At 42.9% G+C, this 21082-nt stretch overlaps 1 protein-coding gene across 1 annotated transcript in view; it reads right to left on the bottom strand.

Moving 5' to 3' along the window:
- LOC142452954 (kinesin-like protein KIF6) overlaps window positions 1-21082 on the bottom strand; it is a 233191-nt gene that overhangs the window by 46179 nt on the left and 165930 nt on the right. Inside the window, exons 7-10 of the mRNA XM_075554110.1 lie at window positions 17930-18136; window positions 12756-12899; window positions 10890-10976; window positions 2257-2360 (exon numbers count right to left, since the gene is read on the bottom strand). Coding sequence (XP_075410225.1) covers window positions 2257-2360; window positions 10890-10976; window positions 12756-12899; window positions 17930-18136 — 542 coding nt within the window. The remainder of the gene's footprint in view (window positions 1-2256; window positions 2361-10889; window positions 10977-12755; window positions 12900-17929; window positions 18137-21082) is intronic.

Raw genomic sequence — 21082 nt, 5'->3', positions numbered from 1 at the left:
GCTCACTGAGCCATTTATCTCTCCGCCCTCAATTAACCTCACATGTGGTTATCAGCCAGATTGGCACAATACACATTAACTATCTCAGGTATGCTAAAACCATCACAGTCAGACTCGGTTACCCTTAAACGAAGCCTCGTAAGCAATCTACAGACTTTATGAACAGCGTTAGTGACCACACTGAGTATTGTCAAAACCAACAGGCCAGTTCTACCCTGTCCTATTGGGTTACTGTGAGTTGGCATCAACTAGATGGTAGTAAGTTTGGTTTTTGGTATTTGAGATGCTGGTCATTTCCTTTTCTCTAAGATCCAATTTCTACCCTTTCCCTCTTTGACTCTGTGTCATAAGAAACTATAGTCCAGGACTCCTTCACCTACTAGATTCTGGGTAAGTTCGGCCACTGGGGCACACTGGTGGAAGACTGCAGGTGGGAGATGGGAGAGATAGGGCTCCCTCATCTTGAATGATGTCACAGGTAGCAACAGAGGTCTACACTGGCCTCTGCTCCCATCACCCACCGAGCACGCATTATGGTGCAGTTCCTGCGGATGAGCTCTAGCTCTCCGGCTTTGGCAATACCACCTCCTCCCTTTGTCCTTCTAGTTCTTGCCGTGTAGGAGGTTCCTGCTGTTACTGATTTCGGGGTGGGGGGGTGTGCGGGGCTGATCATTCTATTTAGGTTCTCAGCGATACCATCTCCTGTGTAATGAATCCCCTATACTAAATTCCTGTTGTTGAAAGGTCTAGTGGGTTTGCTTACCTTGCTGGAGCCTAGCTTGAGATCAAAACTCTAAAGTGAGATCTTCAAAGACAATTATTGGTAAATTCGTTTTTTGGTCGGGCAGGAAGCAACATTGTGAACTAATTCTCACTTTTAATTTTCACTAAGTTATTTCAAGAAAAAAAACCCATGAAATTCTCAGAAAATAGGATTTTGGCATTACTTGCAAAAATGACTCAAAGCAATTGTTTTTTGAAGGAAAGCCTCAGGGGACTACACTTTTACTAAATACAGTTCTAAAATCAAAAGATCCCTGGTGGCACAGCAGGTAAGAACTTGGTTTGAAACGGAGAGGTTGCAAGTTTGAAACCACCAGCCAGTCAGTTGGGTCAAGAGGTGGCTGTCTGCTTCTATAAGATTTGCAGCCTTGGGAAGCCCGTGGGGAAATTCTGCTCTGTCCTATAGTATCTCTGTGAGTTGGAATCAACTTGACAAATTTTTTTTATGGGATATCCTAGACCCAGAGCAATGAAAGTTTCGTACATAACAGAAGCCTGGCTGAAGACATCGCAAGCTCTGGACCAGTGTTTCCCAAAGTGGACTGTGAAAGCAAACACCGGCACTTTATCCTGGATTATGGGCTAGCCTGTAACGTTTTTAATTGTCAAGGGGTGTTGAGTAACTTTTTTTCTGAAAGGGGGGTTAGGTAGGCCCAGTCAGTTTGGAAATCAATGCTAGAGTTATGTGTGGGATGACCATAAAATAGTTGAAAGAAAGCTAGTGTTATTGTTTCCATCCCTTTAGAAACATCTTGTGGGGCTGTTTCTTATTTGAAAATAGAATAGGCTACTGCCTTTTAAACCTAGTCCATTATTACCACTCCACAAACACTTCCAAAGCATCACTGAAACAGCCAGAAGGCCCACCACCGTGGCTCACGATCAGAGGGAGAATGAAAGGTACATTGTGCCACCGGTCCGCCATATGGCTGCAAACCTAAAGGCTCTGAGAGATGCCACGTTTGTCTAAATCCCTGAATCCCTGCTTTCATTCCCATCACAGGCGTTTGAACTGTAATACAGGGGCCATCTATTTATGAAAGGGGAGAGCTTACTTTGGCATGGGATAAATTGGTGCTTGCAGCAAGATGCTGTTGAACACAAAGGATGTTTCTTGAATTCCTTTTAAATCTGAGATCCACAGCTTAAGAGCGCTCGGTGTGCGTGTGTGTGTTTTAAAATTGCATGACTATTATGCAGTCTCTTCTCGTAGCTGGCAATGAGAAGGCTGCTCCCATCCTCTCTTTACTCTGTTCTTTACTTCCTCGGAGCTGAGGCGGCAAAAAACACTGCCAGCCTTCTCCAGTTTTTCATGGAAAGCCGCCAGTCTTCACTGGCGCCTAACTGCAATTTCAGACTGTCCCGGGAGACGCTCATGCTCTGAGGTGAGTTTCTAATATGAGGGCCAACAAAGAAGGTAACACAAACTCGCTGTGCGGAAGAGGGGGGAAACAGCAAAGACTGCAGGCTTACTGGAGGAGCTCGGCTTCTGTGAGCGCCTCCGTCCTCGGCTCCCCTGTGACCATGGCCAGTTCATCCTTGAGCTCCTGGAGTTCCTTCCGGAGACGTAGAATCACCTGCACGGGGCAAGCGGGGAGAGCAGTGTCAGCTCCTCACCGGGGTCAACTCGGAGACAGGGCCACGCATCTTTAAAAACTCTCACGGAGCTGAAGGAGTCAAAAAGGTTCGGCAAGCGGCATAGAAAACACCCCCATCCCTACCACCCCGCTTTGTTAAATCGTACCAGTTTTGCTAAAATCGGGGATCCTTCTTATTAATTATCCAATCCCATTTGCCTTCCATTCTTTCCTGGCGTGATCACTATACTAATTCTGGTGTGCATCCTTTCCCTACACGTCTTCATAGGTTTGTTCCTTATGCATAGGCGGATCCAGAAATAATGTAGCATACCACGGTGCGTGCCTTAGATTTTAGGTAAAAATTACCACACTGGATGTAATTGCAACTTGTTTCCCCTGCACATGATGCTTTTGAGAGGCTACATATCGCGTCGTGTGGTCTAGTTCATTCATTTTCACGGGTATATACTATTTCTGTAAAAGAATGTTATCCAACAGATGTTTTCTTATAGTAAAATGCCTCTGTTTGGTACCTTGTGAAGGATTTTGTCCATTATAGCCCCATGGTGGGATTCCTCATGAGAAAAGCTAGAAACACTACAGAGGTACGGAAAGGTTCTGTTTGGTTTGTGTCGATTTGATGATTCGATGAAGGCATTTTTATTCTAGCTCTACCTCTATATTTCTTTGCATCGCAGTCTCTTATTCTTTGTTCCAGCTTAGCTGTACAGAGACAAAGGAAGAAAAATCAGCAGCAGGGTCTTAGAATGTAGATTCAGTAGAATTTACCAATTAATTTATAGACTCACAAGTTAGCAGCTCAAATTGCCTTCCTTTCTCATACCTTCAGAGCACACCCCCAATATCATCTGTCAGCTCTGACAACGGGCAGGCCCCATACAATCTAAATAAAGTATCTGATAAAACTAAAAAAGAAAAAAGAATGTTATCACCACCATAGAGTTGTTGTCTGTATCTCCTGGTGATGGGCATTTAGAAAAGTGATTCTCAACCTGTGAGTCGCGACCCCTTTGGGTCGATAACCCTTCCATGGGGGTCACCTAACACCATATTTCTGATGGTCTTAGGAACTGAGACACCGCTCCTCTATCGGTCTCCAGATGGGTCCACCTACATGTGGGGTCACCACAACATGAGGAGCTGTAGGAAAGGGTCGGAGCATTAGGAAGGCTGAGAACCACTGATTTAGAGCTTCCGCTTTTGCTGTTGCAAACAATGTTGCTGTGCACCGTGTTAGGCGGTTTTGTGCGTACACACCTGTGGACACACCTGGGTGTGTGTCTACAGGACATCCCTCCCACGAGGATCACATGCTTGCAGAGTGTATCTTCTCCTTACTGTGCGTTTTTAATTTCTCTTCAAAGTAATTTACTAATTTGCATCCCCACTAGCCTATTTGTGTTTTTTGGGTGTGTTCCCCACATCCTTGCTGTGTGGTATTACGATACAGGTTAAGGTGGCCAACCGATACCTGTAAAATGGTATCTCATTTTAGTTTTCAATCTGCATTTTCTTGATGATCAGGGAGAATTGATCATCTTTGTGTATGTTTATTGGCTGTCTGGGCTTCCTCTGTTGTAAGTTATTTATTCTTATTCTTGTTCATGTTTCAATTAAATTGTTTAAGCTGATGTTCTTTCCTGTACTGATTTATCAAGGTTCTTTATATATTATGCATCTGAACACTTTGCTACTTTTACACAATGCATACATTCTTTCCCAGTCTTTCACTTTGTAGTCTTCTTTTGTAAAACAATGTTTTAAATCTCATTGTAATCTAGTATGTTGCCTTCTTGCTTTATGAGTGTACCCTTATGCCTTCTTAAGGGAAACCTGTCTTTTAAAAAAAAAACAATTTATTAGGGGCTCATACAACTCTTATCACAGTCCATACATATACATACATCAATTGTATAAAGCACATCTGTACATTCTTTGCCCTAATCATTTTCTTTTTCTCCTCTTTTCTTTTTTTACATTTTATTAGGGACTCATACAACTCTTATCACAATCCATACATATACATACATCAGTTGTATAAATCACATCCATACATTCCCTGCCCCAATCATTCTCAAAGCATTTGCTCTCCCCTTAAGCCCTTTGCATCAGGTCCTCTTTTTTTTTCCCCTCCCTCCCCGCTCCCCCCTCCCTCATGTGCCCTTGGTAATTTATACATCGTTATTTTGTCATATCTTGCCCTATCCGGAGTCTCCTTTCCCACCCCTTCTCTGCTGTCCCTCTCCCAGGGAGGAGGTCACATGTGGATCCTTGTAATCAGTTCCCCCTTTCCAACCCACTCACCCTCCACTCTCCCAGCATCGCCCCTCACACCCTTGGTCCTGAAGGTATCATCCACCCTGGATAGGGAAACCTGTCTTAAGGATACCGAAAACATAGAAATGTTTTCCTATATATGTTTTTCTAAAGGTTTTAAAGCTTTGCCTTTTTAATTTAAGTAGATTTTATTGTGTACTCAGGTTTGAGACAGCAATCTAACTGAATTTTATTTTTCTTCTACGGCTAGCCATGTGAAGATGTGCAATTCTATCCAGTTATAGAACACATTTCCACATATGGTGTATCTGTTTCTGAGATATTGGTTGAAAATATATCTAATCTGACTATATGTATGCCAATACCACACTTTTAAATACTATTGCATAACAACTTTGGCATCTAAATAAGATAAACTCTTTCCATCTTCTTCTTTCTCAAAACAGATGGCCATTCTTGGTCATGTGCTCTACCATATAAATTTTAGACACAGTTTGCAAAAATCTACCAAAGTTCTACTCAAATTTTAACTGGCATTGAATTGAATTATAATATCAATTTGGTAAGGTTTATCAAATTAATTCTATGGAACCTGTCCATCTGTGAATTTGGTATAGAGTCATCCTCTGATTCCTTTGGAGACAGATTTATAGTTCTCTACAAAAATCTTATGTGTTTTTAATTAGATTTTTGTACTGGGCATTTTAAAGTTTTTGTTGCTATTGCAAATGGAATATTTGTAAAATCACATTTCATGGTTGTTGGTTTATGTTGTATTAGAAGGTAATTAGCTTTAGGAACTAAAGACCGGGCTATGCATCTAATAGGTTTCTGAACTTTTGGTGGTTCTGTTTATCATGAAATGAAATCCGATATGACAGCAACATATGTACAAATGTGCTTGACACAATGGAGGGACGTATGGATTATGATAAGAGTTGTACCAGCCCTCAACAAAATGATTTTTTTAAAGAAATGAAATCAAGTAGATGGCAGATTGCACCTCCCCTTTCTAATATTCATCTGTAGTATTTACTTCTTTTTTTTTTAGTATTTCTTTTTCATGCCTCATTTTCCCCGCTAGGATTTCCAAGCACCATGCTTAAAAGATAACCCTGCCTACTTCCTTCTGACTGTTCACTCTTAAGCATGATAGTTGCTACAGGTTTCTCGTTATCCTTTTAATCAGTTTATTCTAGTCATCGTTTGACAAGTTTTTTTTAAATGAACGGATGTATGCTTAACATTATTACATGCTTCTAATGCAGCTAGTGATAGGATCGTGTAACTTTTCTTGTGCAATCTTTGGATGTGGGGCACCATCGCGATTCACGAAATCCTTTTGAAATTTGAACTGTTCCAGAGATACAAATGGATAGAAAGAGGAACCCAGCGACACTCCTGTATCACGCTACGTAACTTCAGTAAGAAGACTTGGCCGAACCTTTTGAAGCTCCTACACGTAGATACCCTTTGCTAATTCCCCATCACCTTTATCCTGAATTAGATGTTTCTTTTTTCCATGCTTTATTTTGGTGGTTGTTGCTAAGTGTCATTGAGTGGTTTCCGACCCACAGCGATCCTATGCTCGACGGAATGAAACAGTGCCTGTCCCGCATCATCCTGTGCTTGAGCCCAGGTGGCGGCCATGAAGTCAACCTATTTCATTGAAGGTCTTCCTCTTTTTCTCTCTACTTTACCAAACGTGATGTCCCCGTTGCCAGGCACTGGTCTCTGCTGACACCATGTCCAAAGTATGTAAGACACAGTCTCGCCATCCTTGCCTCGAAGGAGCACTCTGGTCATACTTCCAAGACAGATTGGTTTGTTTCCTTGGCACTCCATGGCACTTTCAATATTCTTCTCCTGCACCACAATGCAGATGCACTTCTTCTTCAGTCTTCCTTCAGCCCAACTTTCATATGCATATGAGGAAATTGAAAATATTATGACTTGGGTCAGACACACCTTAGTCCTCAAAGTTAAGTAACTTCCCTGCTTTTTAACTCTCTAAAGAAGTCTTGTGCAGATGTATTAACCAAATGCAAAGCATCCTTTGATCTCTTGACTGTGGCTTCCATGAGCATTGACAATGGAACCAAGCAAGACAAAATCCTGGACAATGTCAATCCTTTCCCCATTTACCATGATGCTACTTAGTTGTCTAGTGATAAAGATTTTGTTCTTCTTTATATTGAGTTGTAATCCACACTGAAGGCTGCAAGCCTCCATCTTCATCAGCTAGTGCTTCAAGTCCTTCTCATTTTCAACAAGCAAGGTTGTACCATCTGCATATCGCAAGGTTTTAATAAGCCTTCCTCTAATTTGGATGCTGCATTTTTCTTCATCTGGTCCAGCTTTCTGGTGGTATGCTCAGCACACAGATTGGATAAGTATGGTGAGAGGATGCAACCCTTTACTCTATTGTTTATTCTTCTGGTGATAAATTATCCTCAAGTTACTGGATTAAACCTCACTGCGCCATCAGGTGGGGTTATACAATCATCAATGCTCTCAACTCCCCTTTCTCCCCCATCTTCTCCCCACCTTCCTGCACCCTCAGGGAATCTGTACCCCTGGCACTCTCTCTGAGGGGTCCTTTGTCTTGACTATCATGTACAGAGCGATCTTAAATGAACAAATCAACATACGCAAGTCTAACATAACCAATGAGGGTTAGCACATATGGACCACGATAATAAGGGGAGGAAATATTAAAGAACTAGAGGATAGTTATATGGTTTATCAGTACCACACTATACCCTGGAGTTATTCTTCAATCTGTGGGGGCGCTTTTAAGAGGGACTGTCCAAGTGTCTTGCTCATGGACTTAGGGTCTCCACTGCATCAGCTCCCTTTCTTTTTGATTTGGATATGTGTCTTCTGAACTTCTGGTACCTCTTCCTGTTGACACCTCATGATCATACAGGCTGGTGTGCTTCTTCCATATAGGCTTTTTTACTTCCCTGCTAGATGACCGCTTGTTTAACTCCAATCCTTTAAGACTCAAGATGCTATCTCTTTTGATAGCCAGGCACCTTCAGCTTTCTTCACCACATTTGCTTATGCACCCATTCTGTCTTCAGTGATCATGTCAGGGATGTGGGTCTCATACAATACCACAATATTAGAAGGCACCATTCTTGTACTGAGGTAAGAATTAAGTAGAGGCCCAAAGTCCATCTACTTCCTCGTTTCATATACATATATGTACATATATAAACTAATATACAAATTCTCATATATATTTATGTCTATCTCTCTATATATTAAGTTTAAAACAAAAATAATTTGTTCTTTTTTATTTCTGTCTTTTTCTTGTTTGGGATTTACTTTATCATTCATTTTTTACCTTCTTGAATTGAGGCATACCAGACTCCGAGGGTTATATAACGTTGAACTTCAAACCAGAGCCTAGGATTTAAAATTTTCTAAGAAACGCCCTTCTCTGTTCTAACAGGAGTCCCTGCTCAGAGATGAGCTTCCTTAAGGTCTCCCTGCTTTATTGAGTAGATTTAGCTCCAGGTGAGTTCTCAGTGCTTCATGAGGATGGTGAGGAGTAGAGGGGGTCCACACCAACATTATAAGGTTTTAGGACTTTGACTTTCTGCTGTTGTTGTTGTTGTTACAACCTCCACTCCAGAACAACTGTAGCATCAAGTTAGCTTCTGACCCGTGGAGAATCACTTCACTTCTTTTTTTTAAAAAAAAATCTTTTTACTAGGGACTCATACAACTCTCATCACAATCCGTAGAATCACTTTACTTCTCTCAACCTCAGCTGTATATGTTAAAAGACGTATGTTACACACACAGGTGGGTTTCAGCTTATCTGAATTGCATCAACAGCACCCGAAGTTCCAGAAAACACGGTGTGGAATATCTTAAACATGGCAGTACTTCTAGAATTTAAATGCAAAGGATGGAGTGGGTTTTGTGTCTTTGCTTCGTTTCAAAGAACAGTCTTGGAATCATCAAGCTACGCAGCAGGAAAAGTCTTTGACAAGGAATTAGGTTCATTCATTTAAGCCTCCCCCCCCTCTATTCAGTTCATAATAATGCCACAGGTTTTCACTTTTAGTGAGACTTTCATGGTTCAATCTAACGACTAAATTATTTTTCTGTCTTATCTAATTGAAATCTCAAAGCTAGGCTCATTTTCATGGTTTTCAGACTATTACAACCACACCTCCCATCAAATTACTGTAGGCACTTCTGGAATTGGAGTCCTCCTGAGATGATCTGGGCCCATTCCCAGTCGCCACAGACTCTGACTGTCCACCGTTCTTGATTACCTCATTCCTTTGAGGTACCCATACTAGTAAAGAAAGCAAGGCAAGTCCTTGGTGATTCAGATCAACACAAGCCTGGCTCCACATTTGCCATTAAACTTGGAGAGTAAAATAAAATCGATCCCACCCAAGTTGTGTCTTATATTGTGAGTGGTTTGGGGGACTAATTTTCAACTACATCTCTCTTGCTTTAGACATAAAGTAATGGGCGGTAATGTCAGTGTTTGGAAGCAATTATAAGAGAGACCAGGAAACAACTCTTGTCAATTATCAGATGATTTTGCACCAGAAGACCTCAACATTTGTTCAATTAACAGCTATTAGCTTTTTACTCCCAATTTTGCTTTAAATCTCTCTCAGACCCACATCAAACATATAATAATATCCACCCGTCTTCAAATGCCTTAGGTTCTCTCAAAGAAAAGTCTCCTGAACCAAATTTAAAGAAAAAAATAAATCCTCTCATGTGCGATATAGTTATTTCTTTGAATTACAAACAAATGTTTTTGTTTCCAGGCCAATGACTCTGCTTGTCCTCATTCGGTACCTCACGCTATAAGGCTGCTGGAAGAAGAGTTCAAGTCCACTTGACTCAGGACTTTTAACTCTATTCTCCCCTTTCCAGCTGCTGAATGTGCTGTGCTGCCAACTCAATCTAGGCGGTTCAGACTCACTAGCCACTCCATGGGGAACGACGAGGCTGTCTGCTCCCACGACAAGTTACAGATTTGGAAAACCGATATGAGGTTGCTACGAGTTGAAATTGACTTCATGGGAGTGGGTTATTTGGGTTTCTCCGTACCCGCCCCCCTCCCCTAATTGGGGCACCATGCGATGCTGGTATCTGAAGCAGGCTTGTACGAGAGATGAATCTTACTTCACCCGCTGGTTTCTCCAGTAGAGAATTCCATCAGGGAGCTTCTTGGTACTCCCGGGGGTGAGCACAATCAGATGTCACCATAATTCTTTGTTTTCTCTTTCCCAATACTCTTCAATGGGGCGATTTCAGGGGAGGAAGGTTAAACCATCAGGAGGAAGTAATTGATATGATAGCAAATTTGAAGTATTTGTAAAGAAAGCACTATTGGTGAGATTTCACTTGAAAAATACATACAAGGCATGTGACATAGCTGACCCCAGCTCATTTTCTAGAAAATATATTTTGAAAAGTAATATAACCCAAGTAACAGAATTTTACAAAATCCAAATACTTTATTTCCATACTGACATGGGTTGATAGGGCTGCATTTCACTTTTTGAAAGCTGAACAAAATGGAGACAGGAACAAATATTGAGTTTATAATGAATAGTTAAGAGATGCGACTTGTAAATATTTTTGCTTTAACTATCTTGCACTTTAATAAGACACGATTCGTTGTTAGAAACTAGAAACTTGGCCACTGATACATTAACCAAGCTGATTTTTAAAAAATCTCTAGTGTATGTAGTGGTACAGTTATGCAAATATGGTTCTACTTAATAACCATCAGGACTTCTGGTCCTCTAGAAGTATTCCTAAAATAGGGTCTAGTTATAATAGTTCCTGGATTCAGCCGATGTTTTCTGGTTGGCTTGGGGCTGTGTCAGATGTAAGTATCTGTTATAACACTGGATGAGCTCCCCAGAATCCTAACAGTGAAGGGAAGGGGAACTGGAGTTATGAGCAGAGTCTTGAGGCCGATGGTCTGGGTTTGAGCCCTGGCTCCACACCTGGTTAGCACTGAGTCGCTGAGCAGGTAATCTAACCCCTCGGTGCCTTGGTTTCATTACCTGTAACATGGAGACCGAGACCATGGACTTGGAAGGTTGCTGGGAGAATGCAATGAATACACTCCCAGGACTTAGAACAGTGCCTGGTCCAGAGTAGGTGCCCCGCACCTTTATTTCAGTGACTCTGTGATTCTCTGAATGGTAAAACCAAGTCAAGGTTGCTTACCAGCTTGGGATCAATCTCTTCATTGAGAACAGCTTCGTTCTTGATAAGTGCCACTCGCTGTGCAAATCTGCAGACAGATATAGATTCCTAAGAAAGGAAAAGGTCGTTAAGGAAGGTTCTGACAGAGAGAGGCATTTCTCTGCACATACAACTCGACTTTTGGTCGCGGAAAGAAAGCACGGTGATGTGCGCTCGGAGAGTGATGTGGTTAAGACACAACGGAGAAAAGGAAATCTCCAAGTTGACGAACTTGGCTCCCGATGGGTGTATTTATTTATTTATTTTCTTAAACAAATTTGTGCTTTGGCTTAATAAACGATGAATGACAATGCTGTCAAGGGTCACAAGACCTTAAAAGCAACAGGTATGTGTTTTCAACAATGTGTCTGTTAAACCGGTCCATGCAAAATCATAATCCACAAGCATGAGAGGCAACGAAATAAAAAGTTCTACCAAAAGGAAATGTTTTTCAAAGCACTTTACAATGCACTTGGGACTTGGCCTTATTTTGAGAAGCGCCCCCCCTGGTGCTTCCTGTCTTTCCCTTTTGGAGGGTTTCTGGGCCCCAAGCTTTACACTGGAGCCCAGAAAATGCCATCTGGTTCCACCCAGGAACGCCATCCTACTGCCAGGCAATGCATCCTGGGTGCTATGGCAAGACAATGCCTGGAGACAGAGCTCAAGAATGTCTTCAGAACAGTGGGAGGTTTGCAGGAGGCAAAGACGGTTGCGTGCTCTCCTGCAGGGGTGGGGGTGACATGCAGGCTGAATAGATGAGGGGGAGGGGAAGGGGAAGGACAGCTCCCGAATGGGTGTACATTTGACATAGGACGTTGGCATGTGTCTATTTTCTTTTGGTGTAAACTATATCCATTGAATGTGACAGAACCTACAGGAACCAGAGTTTGAGAACTTCTTAGACATAACCAAACACCCTGAGGCCTGGAGACCAGGACCACAGTCTTAGTGGGTAACTGGCATATCATAGTTCATAAAGATAATGCTCGACATCCTAATTCAATGAATAGCAACTAAGGTCTCAAAAGCTCACGAGCAGCTAACTGAGGTGCACCTACTGGTCTGGCTCTGACCCGTGGGAGAAGAGTCATGAAAAGCATGACACATGGAGGAAATGAGCCTCGCGGACCAATGGACCACACACGTCAGCCTCCACAGTCCTGAGAGCACAGTGAGCCGGTCCCTGGCTATCACGACCAACGGTGCTGAGAAGCATCACATCAGGAGTCCGTGGGGAAAATGTGGAACAGAACTCAAAGCCATAAAGAGACCAGGCTTACTGGTCAGGTAGAGACTGGTAGGAACCCGACTATGGCCCTTAGTTACCCTTCAGGCTGGAAATGAACTCACTGTGTTCGAATAATCGATCACTTAAGATCAGAAGGGCAGTCTTTGCCGACGGTCAACATTCAGAAGGGTTTGGAAAGCAGGCAGAGTGGAAGAGGAAACGAGTGAGTGATGGTTGAATCGCAATGTGTATGCAGTGTCGAATGCAAAAGTATGATCCGCCCAGTAAGCCTTCGCCTAATCCACGAGAACATGTTTAAGAAAAGCATTCTTCCAACTATGAAAATATTGGGAGCCACGAGTGAAACCGAACAGGAGCTGAAGGAGCTCTGAAGGAGCTGAGCAGCAGGCATTCCAAAGTGTGCAGCGTGTTCAGCTTCTGCTTCCAATCATGCTGTGCCCATCGAGTCCGTTCTCAGATGAGGTTATTATAATGTGCAATGGCAAGTAACCCAGAGTGGTGACCCCCGCAAGGTGGAAACCCAGCCCGCACCCTCAATGCCATCTCATACTTTCGCGGTGAAAAGCCCAGACTGGGGCTTCCGGCAAGAAGCAACGTACATCGACATTCCTCTTCTCCAGCGAGAGTGTTGCGATCATGGTTGTCATGCAGTTCCCTCCCAGACTGTCCCTCAGGACACTGGTCATCATGGAGTTCCTGTAGGGGATGTGCGAGCGGTGCTTTTCTGAGAGGGCAATGATCACCTGTGGAGAATTGGAAACGTACTGGCATCCCTTGGCAGAACATGCACGTATGACAAACAGCGGAGCAGCACAGGCAGAAAGGACGCAGAGAAAACACACTTCGGGCTGCTGCTGTAGCATTCCACCCTCGACCCCACCTCGGAGCTTCTGAACCTGCGGTGCTTTCTACCTGGAATACCCCTGCTCCTGATTTCCTATGGCTGCTTGCTTCGCATCATTCGGATCTGGGCTCACATTTCATCTCCTCCCAAAGGCTCTTCTTAAATAAAACCGCCAAACCCACTGCCATTGAGTCTAATCCAATGCACAGTGACCAGAAGGGACAGGGCTTCCAAGACTGTAAATCTTTAGGGAAGCAGAGCATCGTTATCTTGCTCCTGTGAAAGAGCTGGTGGGGTTTGAACCGCTGACCTTGGGGTTTAACCCACTGTGCCACCAGGGACCCTTCCCCACCGAATAACAAAACACACACACACACACACACACACACACACGATCCAATGATTCCCCAGGCGGCTACTCTACTATTTTTTTTCTTAAAGTATTTGTCACTATTTGAAATATTTATTTATATGAAGTTCACATGACTGCCTATCTCACAGAAATGCTTTCAAGATCTAGAGAGACCATTTCTGAGATTTCTTTTATAAAGTTAAAAAAAAAAACAACTTAGGCGCTGAGCAGGGCTGCTCAGGCAATTTCATTCAGGATCCTTCTGGAGACCTGCTTCAGGCATAGAGCCCAGTCCCAGATCATTTTGTTCAAAGAGGTCTCAGAACTGGCGTCCTCTCAGCAGCTCTGGAGGATGGTGCAGGGAGCTTCGGGAATACCATGGCAAGCCCAGCCCACGTGGGGCCAAGGACGAACTCCCAGGGTGCTCTAGGAATGGCAGGTGTTTGGGACAATGACCAAGGGGGCTGTGTGCGGTGGAGCCCTCTGCACTCTCGGAACTGAGCAGGAATCCAATGACCTGAGTAGTGCAGGGAATGGAGGTGGCCAGCAACTTTTCTTTGCCGGGTTTTATGTTTTTCCTGTTGACTTGCACTTGGGATTTCATGTTTGTACACAATGAGGGGTGTCCCTGGAGCCGCTCCTTCTGCAACGGAGGGGAACCTCACATTGCGTCGAATCATGTCTCTAAGTAGCTAGAGGTTGTGCCTGGAACCAACAATTTGGTTGACTATTGAGTGAGTTCAAGAGACTTTCTTTGAAGGAGCTGAAAAGGACATGGAAAATTATTCTCAGAAAGTGGGCAAAAATTCAGAGCGGTTACAACCGGCGCCCCTCGCTTTGCTTCCACACACAGCCAGTCAGTGGGAGCTGCGCAGAAACCTCAGCTCTGCAAACACCCCACTCAGGGGCAGCACGCAGGCTGGAAGCGGCGTCTCTGATTTCTGAAGAGGCGGGCGCCAACACTCGCCCTTCCCCGTGGTTTCTCACTTGCGGGTCACACCACGGGCACCCCGTCCGTGAGGCTGGCAGTGAGGAGAAACACGCCTGCTCCCTCCCTTCTGTTCCCAGGGGCTCCGCTTCTAAGGCCAAGATGCACCCTGCTGTTGTGGTGTAAAATGTTTTGGAGGAAAAATTGGGGGGAAAGTACTGCCTCCCAAACCAACAGTACTCGGACAGACAGAAAGCTAGTTACTTGTGAGCACAACAAGGTACATTCCACTCAGAGAGGGGACGCCCCAACTAGCAGGTGTGAGGCTTCACCATGGTGGCCAGAGAACCATCGCAGCTCTGCGGGGGAATTTCTCCAACGGACTCTGTGCTCACTAATGTAAGGCAACCAGGGTGCCAGTTGACTTCCAGCTGCATCCTCTCAATCTGTCTTTAAATGAGGACAAGGAGGCGCTCGTTAATTGCTGCCCCGTGTAGCTGGGTTTCGATGGCAGCGGCTCCCTTACTGTGTTGTAAGTATGTACCTGCTCAGAGGCGTCACCCTTGCCCCGCGTGGTGTGACGGCGCAGGCGCTTTCTCCATCACCGATGCATTCCCTTCACGTAGTATAGCGCCCAGCACCCAGGGGGCACTCCATCGCAATTTGTTGAGTGAATACCGAAGGAAAGAAGCTAATCAAGTTAAATTGTGATAGGCTCCCAGTCTCGTTGGCCACATAATGAAGTATGATCGAAAGGGGAATTGAATTAGATAGGCCCCCTGAATCCAGTTGTTTCAGTAAGTATCTATCTGCCCACTCTCTTTACTATAATTGTTGGCACTTTCTCACTTATCCAGTTCTATCTCTCTCAATTCCAGATTTTTCCTCCTCTGCTCGCTGCCTGTTCTCTGGAAGCTACCCCCAGGCTTTCTCCCACAAATCCATGGCCACGTCCTTCTTCCCCTCTAACCTCTCCATTTTGTCTGGGTTCCCCTCTCGATCTCGCCTGTGAAAACATTTTTCGACTGCGTTTTTCTATGTTTTATTTTGTCATCGTTTTGTTGTTATTTGCTTCTTGTTTTATATGATTTTTTTTGGTATAGGAAATCCAAGTAAATACATCTATAGCGGCTGGATTAATAACTACCGAGGGTCCTGGCAGGGAGGTTGGGGGGAAATGGAGAACTAACAACAATGAGTAGGAGGAAGAAGATGTTCTAAAATTGATGGTTTAAGGATTGCACAATGCTTCTTAATACGATTGAACTGCATGGTATGTGAATTATAAGCCAATCAAATGATTTAAGATTTAACAACTGCAGGGGTGCTGTGTGTGCAGATGAAACAGGTGCACTGCATTGAAAGAGCTCCGATCAATGGCCGGAGAATGTCTTTGAGGCCCCGAGCCCCTCAATCCCTGGACTGGCACCGCGGGCTGCTGTGCTCCCTTGGGCTGGCTGGTTCTTGCTACCTGACACTCTCCCTGGCATCCTGGCTTGGTACTTTTCCCACTCATTCTTCCGGCTTCTGGTTAATGTCATGCTTTCAGTTCCATCCGGGTAGGTCGGATAGCCCCTTATAAGCGCTTCCCATTCTGTACTTGGCCTTCTCCGGCATTCCAGCTACATACTTACGATGACTCATGCATAGATTTCTACAGTGGATTGTGACGGTTTCTACAGACCCACTGCTAGGTTCTAAGGCCTGGAGGGTCCTGGTGGCACAGTAGTGAAAGTGCTGAGCTGCTAACTGCAAAGCTAGCCACTCCATGGAACAAAGATATGACTTTCTACCCCTGTAAAATATCACCGTCTCAGAAACCCATAGGCGGCACGTCTACCTGTCCTACAGGGTCACTGTGAGTTGGAATTGACTCAATGGCAGTGGGGGTATCTAGGGCTTGGCCTCGTTCTTGGCACATTATAGGGTCTTGAAAATAGTTGTTTAAAAATAATTACACAGAATGAAATATAGATTTATATAGAATATACACATATATTCTACATAAACACATAGAATCAAATAAGTATGTTTTATGTAAGAATATTTATTTGTTTACATATTTATTTTATTTAGAAAACTACCAGTAGTTTTGGTGGCTATGGTGTTTTTCTATATAAGCATTTATATATATACTTTCTATAGAAACACATAGAAATGTATTCTGATGTGTGTGTGTGTGTATAAATTTTGTCACCAAGATGACTGACTCTTAAGAACTCTGCTGATAAGAAATGAGAAGAGAGATCATTTTAATGACAAGCAGCAGTTTGAAAAGGTTGGACAGCAAGGAGGGAATACAATGACCTCAGGCAGAACATTTCCCTCGGGTGATTGTAATTGGTTCCAAGACATCAGTGCATATGGACAGATGGATGTAATGGGAATTCCAGCGGTCAGTGCTGCCAGCTGAAACAAGCATGTGGATTTCTCTGCAACAGAGCCCTTTGACGATGTGCCATTAGGCTCTCGTATCCATGCTCTGCGAGGTTCCCATTCAGGACAAAGCTGCGCTTCGTTCAAGACGAGGGTACCATCTGAGCACAGCAACGCTGACTCGTCAGAACCATCACCCTCCTCTGAATGTCACGCAGGCTTTAACCCTTCGAGGCTATCTACTGGGGCACCTGGGTCAAACTGAAACCCTGTAGACTTCCCTCAATCTGTGTTCAGCTAATTTTCCATTTAAAATGCTTTCGGCATAAAGGCTACATCAATCTCACAGGGGTTTAGTTAGGCAGCTGAAAATAAGGGTTTGGGTTTGTGTGTGTTCTCACATCTTTTAACCTCGAACATTCATTAACAAGCCCTTCCACCTCATCGGTGTACCCTGTACTTCCCCACTCCAGTTTTTATGTATGCATATCTCTATCTCTCTCTCTCTCTCTCTCTCTCTCTCTCTCTCGCTCTCTCTCGCTCTCTCTCTCTCTTTAGAATTGGACATTGTATCCACCTTAAAATCCAGCTTATAAAATTTATAATCACATTGCTGAAAAGAACTGGAGAAATCATCTAACTTAATCCACTCATTTAAAAGATAGACATTTCAAAAAAAAAAAAAAGATAGACATTTCTTTTTTTCCTGGAAGATTTCTTTGGCTAAACTCTGATGAGCTTTATCTGCCCTTGGAGTTAATTTCAGGAAATAAAAATAGAGTACTGACTGGGGGTAGAGTGGAGTCAACTTGGAGTGGGAAGGGTAAGCTATCATAGGCAAAGAGGGCCATTGTGGGCCCAAAGTTACTAACTCAATGAAGTCCCCAGAAGCTAAGTATTGGTCATCTCTAGGTTATGTTCACAAAACCAATTTACTTGTCTCAAAAAAATAGCCATAGTAGGCCATTTATAATCTGCATTCATACACCTTACTAATTTTATAATAAAGATAGAAAGTATAACAACCATTGCTAAAGAACAGCTTTGGTATCAATCAAATCTAGGCTCAAATCCTCACCCACCCCTATTTGGGCACCCTTGAGAAATTACTGAGCCTGCGTTTCAAAATCTGTGAAATGGGACTAATAACTCAGAGAGTACAGGGCTCTTGAGATGTTTACATGAAACAACACCTAGAAAATGCTGTCGTAGGCGTGACACATAGTACGTGCTCAGCAAGTGGTTACTATGGTTACATCGCACTCTGTTTTACCTGTTCTAAGTAATGCAGGGACAGGTTGATATACTTGGCCTCTGTTAGAAGCTGGCCCCCGACTCCAGTCTTTGCAACTCGTTCTGAACCAGCCAGGTCAACCAAGTGGAGTTTGGCGTGACGGACCGTTGCAGATCCCGGTTCCTTGCTTGTTAGGTGAATCGTGAAAATGCAGTGGGAACGAGTCGAAGCTTGGTTCATGGGCGTCTAGAAAAAGAAATGGCAAAACAACAACAATTTGAAGAGTGGAAATGTTGAATAATACCAAGAGAGTTAGAACACTGCCCAGGAAGCTAACACCATCGCACACAGCAAAACCACTGCAGACCCTGAAACACTGAGAACCCTAAGTCAAGTTCTTTCCAACACTCACCCTGACTGGCTGATAAGAGAAGTGGGCGGGTTAATTCAGAAAGTCAGGAAGGAGTCATTTCAGTTCCTTTACCAATATAACTTTATCTCAAAATATGACCATAATCCAGACCTGAACTTGGCTAGCTATATTACAAATTCCTAATGTCAACATTACAGAAAGGGGGTTAGAATTAGGATAATTCATGACTACAATTGTAATGACAACTTAAAGACAAGGATGCTCACTGACACTGCTGCTATTCAACCAGAGGTCCTGAGAGAGAGAGAAAGAGAGGGAGAGAGAGAGAGAGAGAGAGAGAGAGAGAGAGAGAGAGAGAGAGAGAGAGAGAGATGCAAGGCAAACAAAAACAAAAGAAGATTTAAGATGCATTGTGTACAGAAAAGATGGTGGTTTACATAAGAATATAAGAGCATCTCTAAGTTATTAAGGACTAAAAATTGAGCAAGTTTGCAAATATAAGATCAATATGCAAAATTAATGAAATTTTATCAGTCCAGCAATAATTAACCAGAACATATTCAATGCACTATGAAATAGCTAAGTATTCATCTTAAACAGTATGACATTTATAGGGCAAATAATAAATACTGAAAACATAAAAAGAAAACCTGAATAGATGGTGTGAGATCTCTCTCTTTGTTTATATAGATACCAAGAGAGGAAAGAGAGACAAAAGCTCAAAATTAATTTATATATTACTCTATTAATATCTCTAATCCAATCACAATTTAAAAAGCTACAGATGTTACTTGTGGATCAAGACTAATAAACTGATTTTAAAATCATATGTAAGAGCAAATATTCCCAAACTTGCAATAATTAATTATGGGAAAGAACTATCAGTGGGGACACGATCTGCCATAAGCTGTGGTATTTCATAAGCCACAGTAGATAAAACAGTGTACTATTGGTCCATGAAAGGACCAATAGACTAGTGCAGTGGGATGAGCTTATTTAAGAATGCTGTGTAGGTTAGATGTGACAGTACATCACAGTGGGGAAAATAAAGAAACCCAAACTCACTGGCAGAGAATCGATGCTGACTCATTGTGAAACTACAGAACAGGGTAAAACTGCCCTTTCTGAGACTGTAACAGTTTATAGGAGTAGAAAGCCGGTCTTTCTCCAGCAGAGGATATGGTGGTTTCGAACTGTGGACCTTGTGGCCCAGTGCATAACCACTATGTCACCAGAGTTCCTAGAGTGGGAAATGATAGGCTAATTAATACGTGGTGCTAGACTATCCAGATAGCCCCATGATTGAGCATGCTTTTTCACATGACACACACAAATAAAACACTACAGTGGATTACAGCTATTTGTAAAGTAAAATAATATAACTTTCACATGAACACAAAAAAATATGGACGCACATCTTAAATCACCGAAGGTAGTGTTTTCTCTCTTTTAAAAATACGATATAAAGCACAGGAAAAAAGTATTGCTATAAAATATTTGGCCAGATACTTCAAAATTTTAAAAACCAGTCCTTCTGCTTGATAAAGTTTACCATGAAGTTAAAAGAGTAGGAAAAAGGTATTTATGATGCATATAGCCGACAGAAGACTAATGCTATTTGAATTTTGAAAATGATTCCTACAAATGAATAAAAAAGCATAACCTCAGAAAAATAAGCAAAAGATACCAGCAATCCATAAAGAAAAAAAAACTCAGGAAAATGGTTAATCAATATTTGAAGCAATGCTCATGCTCACAAATAACCAGGGGCTCCATCAATTCAAAAGACATCATGCTTGGTAAAGTGGAGGGGCGGCGAAAGGACGCAGGCCCTTAGCAAGATGGATGGACGCGCAGTTGCAACAATGAGCTCAGCCATGAGAACAATTGTGAGGATGGCCCCGTCCCGGGTGGTGTTTCATGTCTGTGGCTGATATGACTCAGAGCCAACTCGATGCTACCCAACGACAGCAACGCAACTCAGAACACTCATGATTAACTGTTTCACACCCACCAGGCTAGAGCAGAATGAAAAACTAGCGTCTAGCTAAATAAGTGTCGGTGAGGACACAGAAAAATGGGAACTTTTATATACTGCTCATGGGAATAGACATTGTAAATTTTTTGGGGGGGGGTAAATTTTACCAATATTTGGTAAAATTGAAAATGCATTTAAACTATAACCCATCAGTAGACTACTAGCACATTTCCTAGAGATAAATCTTCTACCAGGAGATGATATCTATCTATCTATCTATCTATCTATCTATCTATCTATCTATCTATCTATCTATCATTTATCTATCTCCTGGTAGGTAGATTAATCTCTAGGAAATAGACTTAATATCGGATAAATCTATCTATCTATAGCTATAGATCTTTACTATGTTAATATAGATGCCTGGTAGTACCTGGAGGCACAGCTGGGTAAGTGTTGAACTGCTAAACCTCAAGGTTAGCAGTTCAAATTCACCAATCTGTCCAGAGGAGAACAATGATACTCCCTGCTCCCATAAAGATCGACAGCCTAGGAAACCCCATGTACGGCTGCTACCCATCTTCCGTGACTCGATGGCAGTGCATTTCTGGTCCATGTAGATGTTGAAGCTGCTGGCTGCTTCTGAGTCAGCTCTGACTCCTGCCAACGTTACATATGGCTGAACACAGCACTGCCTGGCCTTGTGCCACCGCACTACTGCTGGTATCTCTGAGTCCATTGTCTTGAGCAATTCACGTCATTGGCAGTTTCCTTAGACTTTGCTGACCCTTGACTTTCCCAAACGTGAAGTCCTCGGCTAACGACTGGTCTTTCAGGATGA

This window comes from Tenrec ecaudatus, chromosome 7 (genome assembly GCF_050624435.1).
Source record: "Tenrec ecaudatus isolate mTenEca1 chromosome 7, mTenEca1.hap1, whole genome shotgun sequence".
Lineage (NCBI taxonomy): Eukaryota > Metazoa > Chordata > Mammalia > Afrosoricida > Tenrecidae > Tenrec > Tenrec ecaudatus.
Note: the sequence above shows the minus strand (reverse complement) of the source record. Positions and strands in the feature narration are given on the sequence as shown.